The sequence below is a fragment of the Paecilomyces variotii genome, assembly GCF_004022145.1.
Source record: "Paecilomyces variotii strain CBS 101075 chromosome Unknown C8Q69scaffold_11, whole genome shotgun sequence".
Classification (NCBI taxonomy): domain Eukaryota; kingdom Fungi; phylum Ascomycota; class Eurotiomycetes; order Eurotiales; family Thermoascaceae; genus Paecilomyces; species Paecilomyces variotii.
In genome coordinates, this window is record NW_021167150.1 from 265,702 (window position 1) to 282,146 (window position 16,445).

At 47.9% G+C, this 16,445-nt stretch overlaps 6 protein-coding genes across 6 annotated transcripts; 3 read left to right on the forward strand and 3 right to left on the reverse strand.

The window, feature by feature from the left end:
- Positions 1-2,050: 2,050 nt before the first annotated feature.
- C8Q69DRAFT_74326 (Alpha/Beta hydrolase protein) lies at positions 2,051-3,440 on the reverse strand. The gene has a single exon (XM_028633979.1). It carries the CDS (start codon positions 3,156-3,158, stop codon positions 2,217-2,219), a length of 942 nt encoding a protein of 313 aa, XP_028482527.1. The 5' UTR covers positions 3,159-3,440; the 3' UTR covers positions 2,051-2,216.
- Positions 3,441-3,975: 535 nt separating this feature from the next.
- On the reverse strand, positions 3,976-5,229 carry C8Q69DRAFT_509469 (putative glycerophosphoryl diester phosphodiesterase; the record flags this gene model as incomplete). The annotated part of the gene is made up of 4 exons (XM_028633094.1): positions 3,976-4,431; positions 4,503-4,850; positions 4,938-5,122; positions 5,181-5,229. The coding sequence occupies 4 exons, from the start codon at positions 5,227-5,229 to the stop codon at positions 3,976-3,978; spliced, it is 1,038 nt and encodes a 345-aa protein (XP_028482528.1).
- Positions 5,230-5,883: 654 nt separating this feature from the next.
- On the forward strand, positions 5,884-6,992 carry C8Q69DRAFT_530080 (hypothetical protein; the record flags this gene model as incomplete). The annotated part of the gene is made up of 2 exons (XM_028633719.1): positions 5,884-5,991; positions 6,687-6,992. The coding sequence occupies 2 exons, from the start codon at positions 5,884-5,886 to the stop codon at positions 6,882-6,884; spliced, it is 306 nt and encodes a 101-aa protein (XP_028482529.1). The 3' UTR covers positions 6,885-6,992.
- Positions 6,993-7,172: 180 nt separating this feature from the next.
- On the forward strand, positions 7,173-10,593 carry C8Q69DRAFT_530081 (cohesin loading factor-domain-containing protein). The gene is made up of 5 exons (XM_028633720.1): positions 7,173-8,284; positions 8,348-8,458; positions 8,515-8,532; positions 8,587-8,702; positions 8,760-10,593. The coding sequence occupies exons 1-5, from the start codon at positions 7,271-7,273 to the stop codon at positions 10,258-10,260; spliced, it is 2,760 nt and encodes a 919-aa protein (XP_028482530.1). The 5' UTR covers positions 7,173-7,270; the 3' UTR covers positions 10,261-10,593.
- A 297-nt stretch (positions 10,594-10,890) lies between these two features.
- Positions 10,891-12,019, reverse strand: C8Q69DRAFT_74427 (histone H3). Its single transcript, XM_028633981.1, has 2 exons — positions 11,503-12,019; positions 10,891-11,416 (listed from the first exon to the last, which is right to left on the reverse strand). Exons 1-2 carry the CDS (start codon positions 11,693-11,695, stop codon positions 11,070-11,072), a joined length of 540 nt encoding a protein of 179 aa, XP_028482531.1. The 5' UTR covers positions 11,696-12,019; the 3' UTR covers positions 10,891-11,069.
- A 522-nt stretch (positions 12,020-12,541) lies between these two features.
- On the forward strand, positions 12,542-13,912 carry C8Q69DRAFT_74358 (putative ER-associated proteolytic system protein Der1). Its single transcript, XM_028633980.1, has 2 exons — positions 12,542-12,975; positions 13,099-13,912. Exons 1-2 carry the CDS (start codon positions 12,781-12,783, stop codon positions 13,672-13,674), a joined length of 771 nt encoding a protein of 256 aa, XP_028482532.1. The 5' UTR covers positions 12,542-12,780; the 3' UTR covers positions 13,675-13,912.
- The last annotated feature ends 2,533 nt before the right edge of the window (positions 13,913-16,445 follow it).

The following is a 16,445-nucleotide window of genomic DNA, read 5'->3' on the forward strand; positions in this document are numbered from 1 at the left end:
TAGTGCATCTCTATTAGGGATCACTCACAGATACGGCTGCATATCGGTTGCCGAAGGATAGAGGCTGGGATCCAAGAGTTGATAATGAGGTTCATTTTCATTTTGGAACGACAACTCGTCGAAAAGCTCATCGTTGGTGGCAGATGGTCCACTGGTTGAGAATTGAGGATAATACATCTCGAAAGGTTGGTCAGCTAGGGAAACTCGAAGAGTGGTGGAGTAAGATCTAAAGCAAAAGAAAAATAGGCAAGGAATATGTAGAAAAAGCAAAGGATAATGAAGAAAATAGACAATACAAGGGAAACTCACGGGTATTTATGTCTTGGGAAGGCATCGTTTTCGGGAGGGTGTCAGGTGTTGAAAAAAAGCATATTCGCCTTGAGCGAAGTATTGGCAGCGCGTGTGCCGCGAATATTCTCAAATAGATCGAGTCTTCTCTATGGGTGGTGTTGCAATGGCGCAAGTTCGCCAATAGGATAGCAGAGAAACGAGCCTTTCCTGAGTGTTGCGTTGTTTATAACGGCTGAAATATAAGCAAGTTCACCAATCTCACATAAAAGAAAAGAATCGAGCCACGGTCGAAGATCGTCTCACTGCTCTTGGCAAGCGACAAAAGCGGACCAATAACACAGACAGAAATCGAGCATTCTTTTATTTTTTTGCGACCTGGAGCGCAGCCTTCATAAGTTGTGGAGGGTTGCTGTTTGATCAATCCACGTTCTTTCACTGCCCAGCTGCTTAGGCACAGATAGCGCATCGCGAGCGCTGGACTCCCGACAAACATGCATCTCTATTCGTCTGTCCTTTGCCCAATCCTTCGCAAGCATCATCTACCGCTTCATTATCCTGGCACTAATGCTACAATATTCAGTATATTCATGCATCAATCTACACCTATTGTAATTTCGCAGATCGAGCATGACGTAGAGGTACTTGAACATCAGAGTGTGCCAACAGTCTCAGTCCAATCAAAGTATGCAGTATAAGGACTAGCATTGGGAAGTTGGGTGGTTGTCATCCAGTGGAAACCGAGCCGCCTTTTTTCAGATTCTGTACCTCATTATAGAGATGCGTCGATGCTCCTTTTCTCCTGATCCGATACGCCCAGCACGAGTCTCACATATGACTCAATCGAAGCGAAATGCCCAATTCTTGATCAGGCGTATATCACATGGACTTGAGAGGACACACTTTATGGAACTGGTAAGGTGGAAAATCGAGCCTTGCCAGCTCCACCAGGTATACTCCTTACCAAAAGATGGAGAAGACGGGCAGATCTCGCATTATAAATACCAGGTCCATGTCCTCTCTCTATCCCAGCTGTTCAGTCATTCTAGTTGTCATCTAACTGCCAACCAAATTCCTGCATCTGCGTTATCTCTTCGATAGCCAATATACGACCGTTTATATATGCTGTAAGTCCTCTTCATACAATCCAGTCCGAGTCAAGCTAACTTGCCAAAGGCTTTGCCTCTCTCCGTTTCGCAAAAGCAACCCCCCAATAATGGCACAAGAAATCCCTCAGCTGTTCCCACACGCACCACGGTGCTGTGAGCTTAGAATGACTCGCCGCAAGACCCAGGGTAACAACAACGGTAATATCAACAGACCGTTCTATTCTTGCGAAAAATGCAACCGCATGGTGTTTGATGATCTGGAGGGCATCAGAGATGGGAACCCTTTGTGTGAATGTGGGAAGACTTCACGTGGGCAGATAGAACGTGGCTGTGCTTATGTTTTCCGCTGCGCGAGGCAGCAGTGTCTGTATCGGGAGGAGCTGGAGCTTTGAGGAGATCGAGTAGAACTACGCTTATTCTTGGCGGGGAATGGACTATCGGCTTGAGGTAGAGGGAATGAATTCCAACCCTTTTCTTTTGGCTTACTTGTTCTACTGTAATAATTCCGAATTAAAATATCTGGAGACTGATTGGCTTCGACTGTTGAAAGGGAGAGACGTTAAAATCTAATCCCAAACTGGAAATTAATTAAAACAACTAAGCATATAGAAGGACCCGTATCTAATCACTTTCTACTGCACTGGAGATACTACCGTGGAGGAGGATTCATCACGATCAATGATCAGGGCTAGCTAAAGCATGTATGTACATATGGGAACTTTCATCTGAAGAAAATGCTCGACAAAAAGCACTTTTACACAATCTCTTTCAATATTTTCATCTCATTCATTTCGTCCCAAATCATAGCATTAATTCTATCTACCTGGCTTCCCCGAGGTGCTTCTTAAGGAAAGGAAGGACCTGATCGAGAGCAGGCTTGACCGCCTCAGGCTTGTCGTACAACATATAGTGTGAAACCCCAGGTAGAACGACGACATGCTTCTCCTTGGAGCCTGCCCGGCCATGAATCTCCAGGGCATCGCGGTAGGCGCCAAAGCCCCCGGGCCTGTCACCAACGACGACCATGAGGGGCCTTGTCATGAGGACCTCTGCGTGGTTGAAGGCATCCCACGAGAGGGCGGCGCTGTTGAACGATAAGAGACCGCTGGTGCACCCGTTGGGCGCCTGGCCACGGCTGGTCTTATAGTACTCGGTTGCCTCAAGAACGTCGATGTCCGTAGTCGATTTCTTCGCCTCTTCGACAGAGGGTGGGAGAAGATTAATGACGAGGCGGTCACCACCTTGGGCCTCGACAGTACGCTGCTTAGCTATGTTCTCAAGAGTGGCGACAGGGTCGAAATTGCCAAAGGCTTCGCGGGAGAGCCGACCAAAGTTGACCGGTGTGATACCGACACAGCACTTGAAGCGGTAATCAGTCATGGCTGCGTTGACCGCGTAGCCACCTCCGCCGCAGATTCCAAGCACGCCAATACGCTCTGCATCGACGTATGGCAGTTTCTGGATGTAGTCGACGACAAAGCGAAAGTCGGAAACGCGGAATTCAGGGTCCTCGATAAACCGTGGCTCACCACCTGAGGCGCCCTGGAAAGAAGCGTCAAAGGTGACAACCACAAAACCGGCCTCTGCCATTGCTTTTCCATAGACATTTCCTGCGGTCTGTTCCTTGCAGGATCCGATGGGGTGAGCAGACACCACAGCGGGATAGTTCTTGTTCTTGTCGAAGTTCGGCGGGAGAAGTATATTGGCGGCAGTCTCCCAAGCAATGTTGGGGATGCTGACGGGCTTAATTGTCTCCGACATTATGATAGCTGATATAAAATGACTTGATATTCAAAATAAGACTTCTGTGAGTGTTTTGAAGATGAGCATACGTGAATCTTTTTATATCTTGTTGCGGGGGGCCAAGTGTATATGTCAATTACGTTGTCGGGTGCGAAGGTTATCGGGAAGCCCGAATCCTTTCGGGGTGCGAAAAGGAATGCTCGGAACAACGCTCCTGTATGTACAGGAGTTAATAGATAGCAAGTGGGTTATGCGTTAGTAAACCTAACGGGGCCCATATAACGGAAGCAGAAGATGAAGTTCGTAGTTGAACTTACTGCAAGGCAAGGTGGTCGAGATCACACTAAGGCTTGATTCTAAATACAATGCCCGAAATTCGTAAGATTCGCCGATACGGTTCGGAATAGTATAGACATACAGCTTGGATATCAATATGACCGTCTTTGTGATCCGACTAACGGTGAACGATAAAAACTGATGTGACGACTGTAGAATCTAGAAACCAGGAACAACACAACACCATGCAATTGCAATCCTTAATTGCAGGGATTTCCTACTAGAGAGTTCCTGGCAGAATTCTCCGACTTCTTCTTCTCAGCAAATTCCACCCATGGGAAGGTCTTCAACAGAAAAGCACTGCATCTGAATATATCTTCCTGTGCTGCTGTTGAGATTTTCAGTCCAGATGATCAAATAATTCCAAAGAAAGACGACACAGTCTAACTCTAAGTGCAACACGAATCAGAGCCACTACAAGCCAGAAGGACACTCACTGGCCTCGAATCAAGATATTAGACATTTCCATTCCGACAACAGCGATCCCGTCTCTTTATATTCAACTTTCCTGATTTTTCCTAACCTTTTTTACATCGACCCACAGCCCGTGTTTCAATCTGAAAGCCAGACCGAATACCAAAGCCATCATATGCATCCAGAAAATAGCCTTCCAAGACTCCCAAGAGTGGCGTAGCTTCTCCAGCTTATCATAGCTTTTGCATACCTCGAGATATTTCTTGGGATCATCAGTAATTACGCCATCGACTTCTTGCCTGATACTCCATTTCATCCACGATTCTTCATTCACTGTCCAGAGAAGTATTGAGCGATCCGGCTTCTGCTTCTTCACCTCCTGAAGCAAGGCATTTCCACGTGGTCCTATTATTAGCGTTTGAAACATGTTGATGTTGACGCTAGGAATTTGGAGGAATTGACGTGCGTAATCTACGTTGAATCCAATGTGGATTATTGGATATTCAGGTAGATATTTTGTGCAGAGGGGGAGGTATTTTGCCTATATATAGAAAGATATATTAGCATTTCGAAGAAAACATGGGTAGAGCATGGTATGAAAATTAAACTTACCGCCCAACATCCCACCAACACACGTTGATTCCACGGGCGCGACGATGATGGCTTAACATCTGCTAATGTAGCTGCAATCGACCTGAAAAGATCATCGGCGTAATTGTCAAGCTTTGCTTGAACGGTTTTGTTTCCCATCAGGACTTCCGTCAGACTCGGCAAGATTAGCTTGACATCAAGCAATACCCAAATATCTTCAAGACCCGGAGTTGCCAAATATTCCAAAAGATCTTTCAATCTAGGCATTTGTTCGTGCGGTTCTTTCAATGTGCGCAACGTCTTGACATAGTCCCAATTGCAGTCTGCGAGCTGTTCATCTTTTCCAAAACAGCGTTTGAGAGTAACATCCTATACATAGTTTGAAAATAAGCTTTGCCCAGCCTGGTTGGCGACCATTTCTGTGCCAGAAGCTTATAAAAGAAATCTTAATCTTACGTGTGAAAGAACCACCACGCCGTCCTTGGTCAAACGTAGATCCGTCTCAATAGCATGTGCGCCTACATCTACTGCTCCTTTGAATGCGCTCATTGTGTTTTCCGGGTATGTGGCTTTATATCCTCGATGAGCGATGGCCTGGGGACGTGTCCCGTGCGGAGTATCCTTTGCAAATGTAAAAGTGGCTTGGAAATCTGTCAGCTAGGCTTGAACGGAGAAATCGGTAACATTTGGGAGACATACACCTTGGAGTCACCATCTTCGTCTCCAACAAGGGTGCAGATTCAGCCATTTTGGGGTATCGTATTTGAAATTATCGCAATTGACTCAACTTGAGTTGGGCGCACGTCAGAATATAAGCTTAGAAGGGTGCGTTACAATCAGATGTATATGTAGAATAGTTTGAGGATGAATATGGGGGTTTGAAGAATGGCTACCAGCAACCGACTAGAGATAATAGAGGATAAAGATTTTAGAGAAGGAATCTCTATAATAAAGGCCGTTTGCTTAATTCATGATTGGGAACTGCATGAGGCAATGGATGCTCTACACCCAAGGGTAGAAACTAGAAAGCTCAGATCCGAGGATGACCGGGGGAATCGGTGGTTATTATTCTTATGGGCATCTCTTTAACTACCATAATTAGTTCAGCTGACGCCCCACATAATACTACTTGCAGGTCTAGGTACGCCACCAAAAGCTACAATTTGTTTTAGTAGTGTTAGTATTGAAATCACCCTGCGTGTTAATAATAATATCAAAACATACCGTATAATAATGCTTCCAAGTATTCCCGTCCATCTCGCTCAACTCTTGCTTCCTAGTCGTGAGGACTTGCTACGAGCATCCTATGCGCAACATCCCCCGACTGTTCTTCTTATCAAGCCCACGGTCGCGTACCCCTCTTCAACACTTTAGTAATGCCAAGATAGTAAGATATACAAACATGAGTTCTGAGAGTAGAGATGTTGTCAACGCCCTATATGCCGTAACTGTCAGTGCGCCGGCCGCGTTGGCTGTGGTGCCGGATATGGTTGGTGAGAAGAGCCATTGGGTGAGAAATAAGGCCGGCAATGGGGAAGTTCTCGTGACTTCTTTTTTCCCGAAACATTCAAGGCGACGTTTCAGTGAGTGCTTTGCTGGCTCCTTTTATATAAAGTTGCAGAAGCTTCTTTTGCTGACATGGATATCTCGCAAGTTCTTCTCTGGAAACAGCCAGCGGCCTGATCCCGCGCCACTTACAGTGATTAAACCCAAATTTCTCCCGTCTAGAAAAAGCTCACAAGCTCTGCGTGCAACATGGTTAGGACATGCGTGCCACTACATTGATTGAGTTTCCCACTGGCCTATGGGTCCCGAAGACCGCTGCTCGCCGTTCTGCGGCTAGGTCCCTGCAACACCTCTGATATTCCAGCCATTGATTGTATAATTCATCATTCGAGTTCTTTTTTTTTTTTTTTTGTATTTTGCTCTTTTTTTAGTCGTGATAGCTGATACGTACGCCATGGGTAGGTTATCATAAGCCATTCCCATTACAATCACTTTCTCATCCAACCATCCTTGAAATCCAAAACTTCACCCCTCGGTCAAGTTCTGTGTCCCGAAGGGTCTCAGAAAATGGTTTACTGACTGCGGTATCAAGAGACCTTCGCCAAGTCATCTGATGACTGGCTCCTCAAAAAAAGATATTGCAGCGAGGGTTTCTTGTCTCCCTTGCCAGAATACATCTGCGCGTACTCACTTTGATAGGTCGACTACATTGTGAGCTTCTTGGCCGATTTCTTGGGGGGGTGGTATCGGTGTACTTCGCTGGTGACATTGGCTATTGCACAGTTCCACATTTGCCTGAAGAAGTTGATGGCTGGGGCCCAGAGTTTGCCCACCTTCCCGTCTGTCCTGCTTTCAAGCAAATTGGCGAACTTCGAGGTCGCTTTGACCTTGGGTTGATTCCTATCGGAGCGTATAAACCCCGACATGTTTTGAGTGCTGTGCACTCGAATCCGTATGACTCTGTGGAGATATTCAAAGGACACAAAGTGCAAAAAGACAACGGGAATCATTTTATAGTATAAATGAGAACTGTATATAATAAATAATAGCTCGTATAGTTCGTACCTTAGTCCTCCAGCCAATGAGGGAAGCGCCCACAATCTCCACGAGGATGCTCGTTTCTCCGCTCCGGCCACCGGCTTGGCGTTCGGCGGAGAACGCGCATTATTATCAATGATTAGATGCGCTGTTCAACGTTGGAACATTTGGCTTTCTTTCATGGCAGCAGCGTCCTCCGTGGATATACCGCCAAACTGCTGCCATCGGGCACTCGTGAAGGGGCGATGAGTTACCCACCGCCTCATAACGGCCAGTATCCTCCGCAGTATGTGCCGCCGCAGCAGCAACAGCCGCAGCAACAGCATGCGCATCCCAGTGTCCCTCATCCCCAGCAAGCGCCGTACAATATCAATCCCAATGCATCGTATCCGCAATATGGCAAGCCGATGATCTATCCCCAGGTCCTGATCTCGAATTATCCTGTATATTCGCAGCAACAGCAGCCGTCACCGCAGCAGCAGCAACAGCAGTTTTATTATCAGCAGCAAGTACAACAGCAACAAGTACAACAGCAGCAGCAACGCCCACTGGGACCTCCACAGCAATATGTCAACCCGGCGGCCACGACCTTCTCACACCCGCAGTCGCCCGTGCCAGGCAGCATCGCAGCTTCCCCATCGGCGCATTTCATCCACGGGCCTCCCTCCGCGCCTTCCCCATATGGCAACCGGCCTCCTTCCTCACCGGTGGTCGCTGTGACTTCCGTTCCTTCCCACAGTGCAACTTCCATCGCGCCTGCCTCGCCGGTTCCCTCGCCCTACTACGTCCCCCACGATGCCAATGCCAACCGTCCGAATGCGCAGTTCGCCCAGTTTCCCGCCAACTCGCCGCTGCAGGCTCAGCTTCCTGTTGCTCGTCCCAGCCAGCAGCTATCTCGACCTCCTGTAGTACAGCAGCCACGGCAACAACCGCAACCCGCACCATCTGCCTCTAGGTCAATCTCTCCGGTTCGGAAACAAGTTCCGCAGGTTCTGATTCCTTCCCCTGCGAAACCAAAGACGATGCAATCTCCAGCACAGGCCAAGAAGCCGGCGGTGAAACAGAGCCTGCCGTCAGGAGACAAATCGAATAAGCCGCCAGTGGATTATCAGTTGGTGCTGCTGGCGCTGGCGGATGAGTATCTCAAGGCTGCGCATCACCAGGGGACAATGGTGGCACTGATGAGAAAGGAAATGGCAGTGGAGGAGTATTATAAACTCGTGGCTACAGGATTGGGTTGTTTGGAGGCTGTACTGAAGGTTCGCATTCACGTCAATAGATGGCAGTGTAGCCATGCCAGGTCGTGCTAACAACTCGTCCAGAACTGGAGACTGCAGCCGCGAACGGAGGCGCTGGTCAGACTGCGCTATGCCCGCGTCCTGTACGAAGAGACGGACAACCACATGGAGGCGGAGACTGCATTAAGTAAAGGCGTAAGTCAAATCTGGCCCATTTGTATGATGCAATAGTACTCGCTGACACTTCTTAGATTGATCTATGCGAACGCGTAAGTTGATTGTCTTGACGATACAACAGCACTCTAGCTAATATCCTACCATAGAATCGGATGCTTGATCTGAAATACAGCATGCAGCAATTGCTCGCCCGGATGTTACACAGGTCGAACCCCAAAGCTGCGTTGAAAGCTGTGGATGGCATGATCCAGGATGTCGAAGCGTAAGTTGCATCTGCCTTCTCAAATACCGCCAATGATGCAGACCTGACCAGCTGCAGGTATCGACATGTCGCATGGGAATACGCCTTTCGCCTCCTCCGCGTGAGTCTGTCGTTATCGACATCCTCACATCAAGACTTTGTAGCGGCACTGCATCATCTGCACAAGATTTCCAGCCTGGCCAGCCGTAATGGGGATAGGGCAGTTTCCGTGATTGCAGCGGTCACCGAGGCACTGGCCCATCTCCAACAGTCGACATCTTCTGACTCGATTGAGCAAGCTCAACGAGCCGTGGCTTCAGCGCGGAGCTACCAGTTGAACACTGAAGTTCAGGAGATACCGCAGATCAATACCCTGATCCAGATGGTCGACATTTCTTGCAGTCTACTCGAGTACGACCTCAATCAGTCAACGCAGAAGCTGCAGGTTATGCAGAGCTTGATGGACCAGAAGATCAATGACTCACACTGGCGTGATGATGGGTCATTTTCAATTCCATTGAGCGGCAAGTCAGTCGGTCCTGCGTCCGCGGACACTGGGGATATTCTGCAAGTCGAGAATGGCGTACCGGTTCTCACCTTGAACTGGCTTCCCCAACATGACCTCTACGTGCTTTGTTATTTCCTCAGCTCAGTCACCCTCAGCGCGAAGAACTCGCACGACGGCCGTAAAGCTGAAAAGTACCTCCAGGAAGGATTACGAATGATCAGAGGCAGTTTCAAGGCCCCGCAAGAGGTTCCTGAGTCGTTGATGACTGCGGGTAGACGCATCGAGTGGCGCCGGATCCTCTACTGCAATCTTCTCCTCCAGCAGATCTTTCTTGCGTCTGCGCGGACTGACTGGGATCTAGCCAGCCAGACAATGAAGGAGTTGCGACAAGTTGCGAAAGATCTGGGACACAGTCTGCCTGAGAGTATCCAGTGTCTTATGGAATATGCTACGGGGGCGATTGCGCAAGGCACTGGCGATCTGACAGCTGCTCTGGCCTCGTTCCGTTCTCCGATTCTCTCCCTCTCGCCGTCAGCCAGCAAGGCGATGCGTAACGATCCCCAGCGAGACATCGCTATCCTGGCGACCTTGAACACCGTGTTGATCTTGCGTGATCCCAGCCATCCGAATCATTCTCAGCTCCCGAGTATCTTGTCCACTCTGGAAGCTTTCTGCAAGAACAGTCCTAGCCGGTACATCCAAGCCGCATACTATCTTGTCTGCGCCACTGTCCAGACTGAGTCGACGATCCAGACCAAGCAATTCCTGCAGCAAGCATTGCAGTCGGCGACGTCTATTGGGAATTGCCAGATCACCTGCATGACGCTGACCTTTATGAGTTGGAAGTACTTCCGGGGTGTCGTGGGTGAGCAGTCCGAGAAGAGCGCTCGGGCCGGTCGAGCAATGGCGAAGAGGGCCAGCGACCGACTCTGGGTCAGTGTCACAGACGATATGCTGGCGGAAACCCTTGAACGACAGGGTAAAGGAGAAGAGGCAGGTTCAGTGAGAGAGGAAGCACACCGGGTCATGATGAGTTTACCTCCTTCTCTGAAGAAAGAAGTGGCTCACTGAGTCAATTTTCTGCTGCTGATGCGGCCTACTCATATGTTGGTGGATCGTCCGGGCATACCGGCGTTTGCATTCAATTTTCTATCGGATTGCCTTTACGAATCAGCGGAGTTACGGAGGACCAGGACAGGACAACGCAACTGGCATGGGAGCGGGCGCTTCTGATCTCAAGGGAAGTCGCCTGATATAATTTTTCTTCTCAGATGTCAATATTCAACTGCAAGCGTGGGAATGATGTGACTTGATGTATGTACTTTTCTCTCCGGTGACTATCTACGACAATCTCATGAGATACCATGTCATATTTACTTGGTTGAAAAACAAGCAAAATTTGTCAGTAGTTCCTGAACTGTCTTTTGAGATCAATGTAGATTGCCGGTGGCCGTTGCTATCTAATGTTAGATCCGGCTATATGGTAATTAATAGCTGCTTGCGCGGGTATTTTTATCTGTAACTGCGGGAAAAGAAGAGAGCAAGAAGAAAAAAGCAATGTCCCTCAAAGACACAAGCCTAAAAACGGCACGCGTCGAGTGCCCGCTGTTTCTCGACAAGGGGAATTGGGACAAACAATAACTACCGCAAACCCTGCGGCGCAAACAGGCTGGGAATATCCGCCGCAGGCCTGATATAAGAGGGACAAGCCCTTTCAAAACGCCAGAAACACCAGACCTTCGCTCCCCGCTCCCTGAAAACACCAAGATAAAAGCCCTCTCTCACACTTGTACAAAACGATATAAAAAAAAGGAAAGAAAAGAACAAGAATGGCTGGCCGTCTCTCCTTCTTTCTTTTCTATTTCTTCACCACCCCAATCTCAACCAAGCCCACCCCAAACACCACGTATCCGCCTCGCGAGCTGAATATCCTTCTGCATGATCGTAACCCTCTTCGCATGGATAGCGCACAGATTCGTATCCTCGAACAAATGCACCAGGAACGCTTCCGCTGCTTCCTGCAGGGCCTGAATAGCGTGCGATTGCCATCGGAGCTCTGGGCCCACGTCAGCGGGGAGTAGATCGAGGGCGACTTCGCGAACAAGTCGAGCAAAGGGGAGTTTGAGAAGGAGTAGATCGTAGGAGCGTTGGTAACGCCGGATTTCTTTTAGAGCGCCAGTGCCGGGTCTGTAGCGGCGACGACGACCGGTGGGGGCTGGGTCGCCGGCTGTTATGTGTAATAGTATTGATTAGTCGATTGGTTCGAGGAAGGTTTGTTATGTATATATGTATATATGTATGGGGTGTACTTACGTTGTACATCTGATGTTCTGGCAGAAATAGAAGAGCCAGCTGGTCGTTTCCCACCAGTGGTGGATTTGCGCGCGCCGCCTCGTGTGGGTTTTAGAGCGGTTGATCGTGATGGTCCGGCTGTTGTGGATTGTGCTTGTGCTTGTGCTGAGGATGAGCTTGGTCGTGCGACGCGGACGCCGGTTTTGGGGGGCATGGTGTTTTCGACTCTCTCTTTCTCTCTCTTTCGTCGGGTCAAGTAGAATTGGGGTTCAATTGGTTGATGCGATGGTTGTTTTGGCAGTTGATTGATTGATTGATCAGTGCCTTTCCTTCCTCTTCTTTTCTTCTTCTTCTTCTTCTTTCTTGAGAGATTGAAGCGCAATCGCACGTTCTTCTGTATGCGGAGCTCCCCGGCCACGAGGACAGGTGAAGTCAAGTCACGGGGTTGATTGGATTAGATGAGAGGAAAGTTAAGAAAGAGGAGAGGGGTGGGAAGAAAGAAAGAAGAAAAGCCTTAGGCTTGGTCTTTTTTCTTTTAGTTACTTTAACTAGTTAGAAGACAGATAGCTTATGAAGCATGAAAAAAAGAAAAAGAAGAAGAAAAAAAAAGAGGTGGCTGGTAAGATACTTGAAGCCGCATTGTTCCCCTTCTGGTCTTTCTCCCCTCAATTTAATGTCGTCTCGCTTTCCCAGCCGCTTCTTTTTTGCACGCGCGCGAATGACGCGCCCGGCGCGTCGAGGGAGAAGTGCGCTAAACTGGATTGGGGAGTTTAATGACTATGGTCATGTGATCTGGGTTGGTGTTGATGGTGAGAATTGACTGCGTAGTTGCTTACCTCGAGGATACCATTGAGAGGTAGTGGTGAGGTAGCTAGGACTGTAGAGACTTGCATCCCTCAGCGACTGAAATAAGATGTGATGATTAGTTTTCCACGACAGTTCGGAGATCTCAACGGCCTGATAAGTTAATCTGAGTCACGCCGCTTATGTCATCCGGCGTTCTGTCATCTTCCCCAGCGGATCCGCAGATCTGGCTGTTCCTCATCTGATAAACCGCTGATTGATAGCTGTTTCCTCGTCTTCTGTCACATCTATGGCCGGTTAGAGTTGTGATATCTTCTCCTATTTTGATTCGATTGGTCCCTACATCTCCGCTGGAAGAAGCTCGAGCCACAGAGCTGGTGTTGGCTCTTTACAGCTTGCGATAACGGTCTTCGATCCGCCCGAGATATCGCTGGATCTCATCCCTCCCACGTCGCCAAAGTTCACAGAGCTCTTAAAAATAGACAGAACCGTCAAATGGCCGCCCTCTGGGGAAACAACAATGGCGGACAGGCCGGCCAGTTCCCCCTCGAGCAGTGGTTCTACGAGATGCCGCCCTGCACCAGGTGGTGGACTGCCGCCACGGTGGCCACCTCGGTTCTCGTCCAGTGTCATATCCTGACGCCCTTTCAGCTATTCTACAGTTTTCGCGCTGTTTTTGTAAAATCGCAGGTAGGTGATGTGCTGTTCCGCTGCCGTTCTTGTTTCTTTTGAGTGAAATGGTCGAAGAAGTAGGCTCGGCGTCATGCGGGGAAAGTATATGCAGAGGCTGACCATGTGATGATGTTCCAATAGTATTGGCGACTAATAACCACCTTCCTCTACTTTGGTCCGCTCAATCTGGACCTATTATTCCATGTTTTCTTCCTTCAACGATACTCGCGACTCCTCGAGGAGTCCTCCGGTCGTTCTCCGGCCCATTTCTCTTGGCTGCTGGTCTACGCCATGACCTCCCTGCTCATATTGTCGCCGTTCCTCTCTCTTCCATTCCTTGGTACCGCACTGTCGTCGAGTCTCGTGTATATCTGGGCTCGTCGCAATCCCGACACCCGACTCAGCTTTTTGGGTCTGTTGGTCTTCACGGCGCCATACCTCCCATGGGTCCTCATGGCTTTCAGTCTCGTGGTCCACGGGATCGTTCCTAAGGATGAGCTCTGCGGCGTGATCGTGGGCCATGTCTGGTATTTCTTTACGGACGTCTATCCCTCACTACACGGTGGACATCGGCCGCTGGATCCACCAGCATGGTGGAGGAGGTTGTTCGAAGGCAGGCCGCGCGAGCCTGTTCGTGACGAGGACGAGGGGGCTGATACACAGGCTGACAATGTCAATCGCGACTTTGCAGCGGCTGCAGCACCTGAAGTTCGATGAATTGGTATGGCAACCAGGAATATGTATTGGTTGGTCAGTTGCGTATAAATATATCGAACTATTGGGTTAGCCGGGGCCGCGGTGATATACATGGTGCTCTTCAGCTTCGCACCTCATATCAGGCACCCCAATAGCGGTGGATTGACAGTGCAAGCTAACTGAAGGGAGAGAGGGCTGTACCATGAGGCTTTCAGACGGCCTGATCACTGCGCCAGGTGTTCACGGAGCCTACTTCTGCGGCACCTCACCAACCTCCCGTACCTTCTAAATCGAATTACGATGGAACTTGGAGATTCCATTGAGGGACTGGTCGGCAGAGATAAGCGATGTGTATGCAGACGCTGAAGGGTCGATCTTTTGCCCTGTTATTCTCTTGTGCGACTCTCAACTTGAGCATTTGCATATTGTCGAGTCCTTCCAGAAGGACGCACGAAGGCGTTTGGTTTTTCAGCGGAGTCCGTTTGGAACAACGACTATGATACCTAGGTCAGCGGAGCATATGTGGAGTTCTGGTTTTTCTTCTTTTTTTCACATCAGCATATCAAGGATAATCAAATACCATCTCTTTCTTTTATCCATTGGATTGATCTCGTCTCTTTTTTTTTGGAAGTCTATCATAGTCCTGTCGAGGATCATCACTCCGGCAAATCCGGTAGAAAGATAAAGCAAGAAAACAGGTTATTGATTCTACATCCGGAATTCACAATGCAGTTTTTTATCTTTCTCTACCGAAAGAAATAAACCAAACCCGAACCCGGCATCGGAAACCCCGCAGCCTGACGATAGCCCGGAAGAGGCGGAAGATACGGAATCGGATGTGGATGCAGATAAGCATTAATTATCTTTTACTGCTTCAAGGAAACAGGGGGAAAGATACCGATCTGATCCTCTGGGTCCTTTTTCTTTCTTTCAGGAGACATAAGTATTTCTATAAACCGATTAGGATTATAATAATAATAATAAGAATGATTAGCTAGCTAACTACTACTCCTGTAGAGAATAGTAAACCCTAGCAGTAACAGCAAGTAAATCGTTAAATCTCAATGCTCGAGGAAGAAAATCATTCCTATTTAGAAGAATTAAGCATAATTCTCTTTCTGAAAGAAACGAAAAAAAGAAATTTGTTGTGTGCGTATCAACCAAATGAAAGAAAGGAAACATTGTTGCCTTGAGCTTAGTTAGTCCGATCTGAACCGATAAACTAGATAATTAGTATTATTACTCGTACGGAGTACGCTGTAGTCTATTATTATTGATGATAATGATAGTAGTCAGGTAATTAGGCCCTAAGAATGTTATTTCAGGAAACAAGAGGCCTATTATTAGATGGAACCTAGATAGAGAGAGGATGGATACTCTATTTTAGATTATGGGATTCTGCATGAATTATTAACTGATGGTAGTAGTAGTATCCAGTAGTGGGGGGAAGCAGCGGACGATGTCTAGGCCTTGAGTATCTACATACCATAGTTAGATAATTGTGGCAGGCCTGCAGAAAGATTAGAGCATAGAACTATCTACATGTGGTATTACTATAGATACTACTCTGTACTGCAGAAGGTTGGGTTTTTGATCGATTCTGATTCGAATCACTCGAATTTACTTATTATTACTACTTTACTCAACAGTAAAAAAAAAAAAAAAAAAAAAAAAAAAAAAAAAAAAAGGAAAACTACATACGTAGCAATTTCACCCCGCTCCATTTATCCGAGATTGTTGCTGGGGCTGATATGACGTTTTATAGTGGAACCATAAGTAAAATAAGCTGAACCCGGCACACAGTGCACACACAAGTTACTTACAAGTTACAACAAGAGAAATGATAATATTCGATAAAAAGAGCAGAATATGACCTTCCTACGTAGCTTCTTGTCTTAGACTAGTCTACCGTCGGCTTATTATTCTTTGGGAGGGGAAGCTCTATCCATAACTGGATCCGGTGGCATGAGCGTCCAGTAGGGTGGCGGTCTCTATGTAATAATAATAATTCAATGGATCTATCTACTCCAGATAATTATGGTAATATCGCGTGCGTCTCCCCGCTGGATGCGTCGACGGAAACTTTGAACTTTGAAGCTTGGTGGAATCCAAGGAAAAAAAGAAGCTCAAAGTGTGCGCGGAGATGTCTCGCACGGTCGAAAGGGTCGGTGGATAATTAAGTATTAGATCTATGCCTGTCTGGGCTAGATAGATAGAACCACCAACCTTCGGCTGGGAAGATATGGTATGTATGGTATGTTATCGTGTATCGAATCGAATCGCGGCTCTTGGCATTCTTTCCCTGTCTTGCTTGTAGGCAAGGCAAGGCAAGGCAGATGAGTTCAACTTCTGTGTGACAATAATAATGATAATCAATAATAATAGATTGACCTTGTCAACTGAAGCGGTCCCGTGTGATGACGTCGGGAGTCGACAAAGAGCGTAATTAGGATGCGGTTCGGAGTTCCTGTACGCGACATGCCACTTTCCAAATACACTGGAACTGGCAATACTACTTGGTATCTAAGTTGTAACAGGCCTTGCATGCTGACGAGATGCCCCCAGCATGTTCCTACTCCATTGATCTGCATGTCGCACATGCACAGCCTCCATTTGCTCGATGCAATCTAGAGTATCAGCGAACCAATCGTTGCATTGAGGTTGTTGCTATTTCCATGGCAGTCGTCATGGAAATTCTGATCGAAGAACCTATTTTTGCCATAGACTAGATAGAGAGAGAGAGAGAGAGAGAGAGAGAGAGAGAGGAGACTACTACGTAAAGAACTGGCATC

Excerpts from the sequence above, each read along its gene's own strand:
- C8Q69DRAFT_74427 (XM_028633981.1), bottom strand. The coding sequence starts at position 11,695 with ATGCCCCCCAAAACCGGCGTCCGCGTCGCACGACCAAGCTCATCCTCA. Across the intron at positions 11,417-11,502 it reads CAGAACATCAGATGTACAAC|CCGGCGACCCAGCCCCCACC; the intron begins GTAAGTACACCC and ends TACACATAACAG.
- C8Q69DRAFT_74326 (XM_028633979.1), bottom strand. The coding sequence starts at position 3,158 with ATGTCGGAGACAATTAAGCCCGTCAGCATCCCCAACATTGCTTGGGAG.
- C8Q69DRAFT_530081 (XM_028633720.1), top strand. The coding sequence starts at position 7,271 with ATGAGTTACCCACCGCCTCATAACGGCCAGTATCCTCCGCAGTATGTG. Across the intron at positions 8,285-8,347 it reads GTTTGGAGGCTGTACTGAAG|AACTGGAGACTGCAGCCGCG; the intron begins GTTCGCATTCAC and ends CAACTCGTCCAG. Across the intron at positions 8,703-8,759 it reads ATGATCCAGGATGTCGAAGC|GTATCGACATGTCGCATGGG; the intron begins GTAAGTTGCATC and ends GACCAGCTGCAG.
- C8Q69DRAFT_74358 (XM_028633980.1), top strand. The coding sequence starts at position 12,781 with ATGGCCGCCCTCTGGGGAAACAACAATGGCGGACAGGCCGGCCAGTTC. Across the intron at positions 12,976-13,098 it reads CTGTTTTTGTAAAATCGCAG|TATTGGCGACTAATAACCAC; the intron begins GTAGGTGATGTG and ends ATGTTCCAATAG.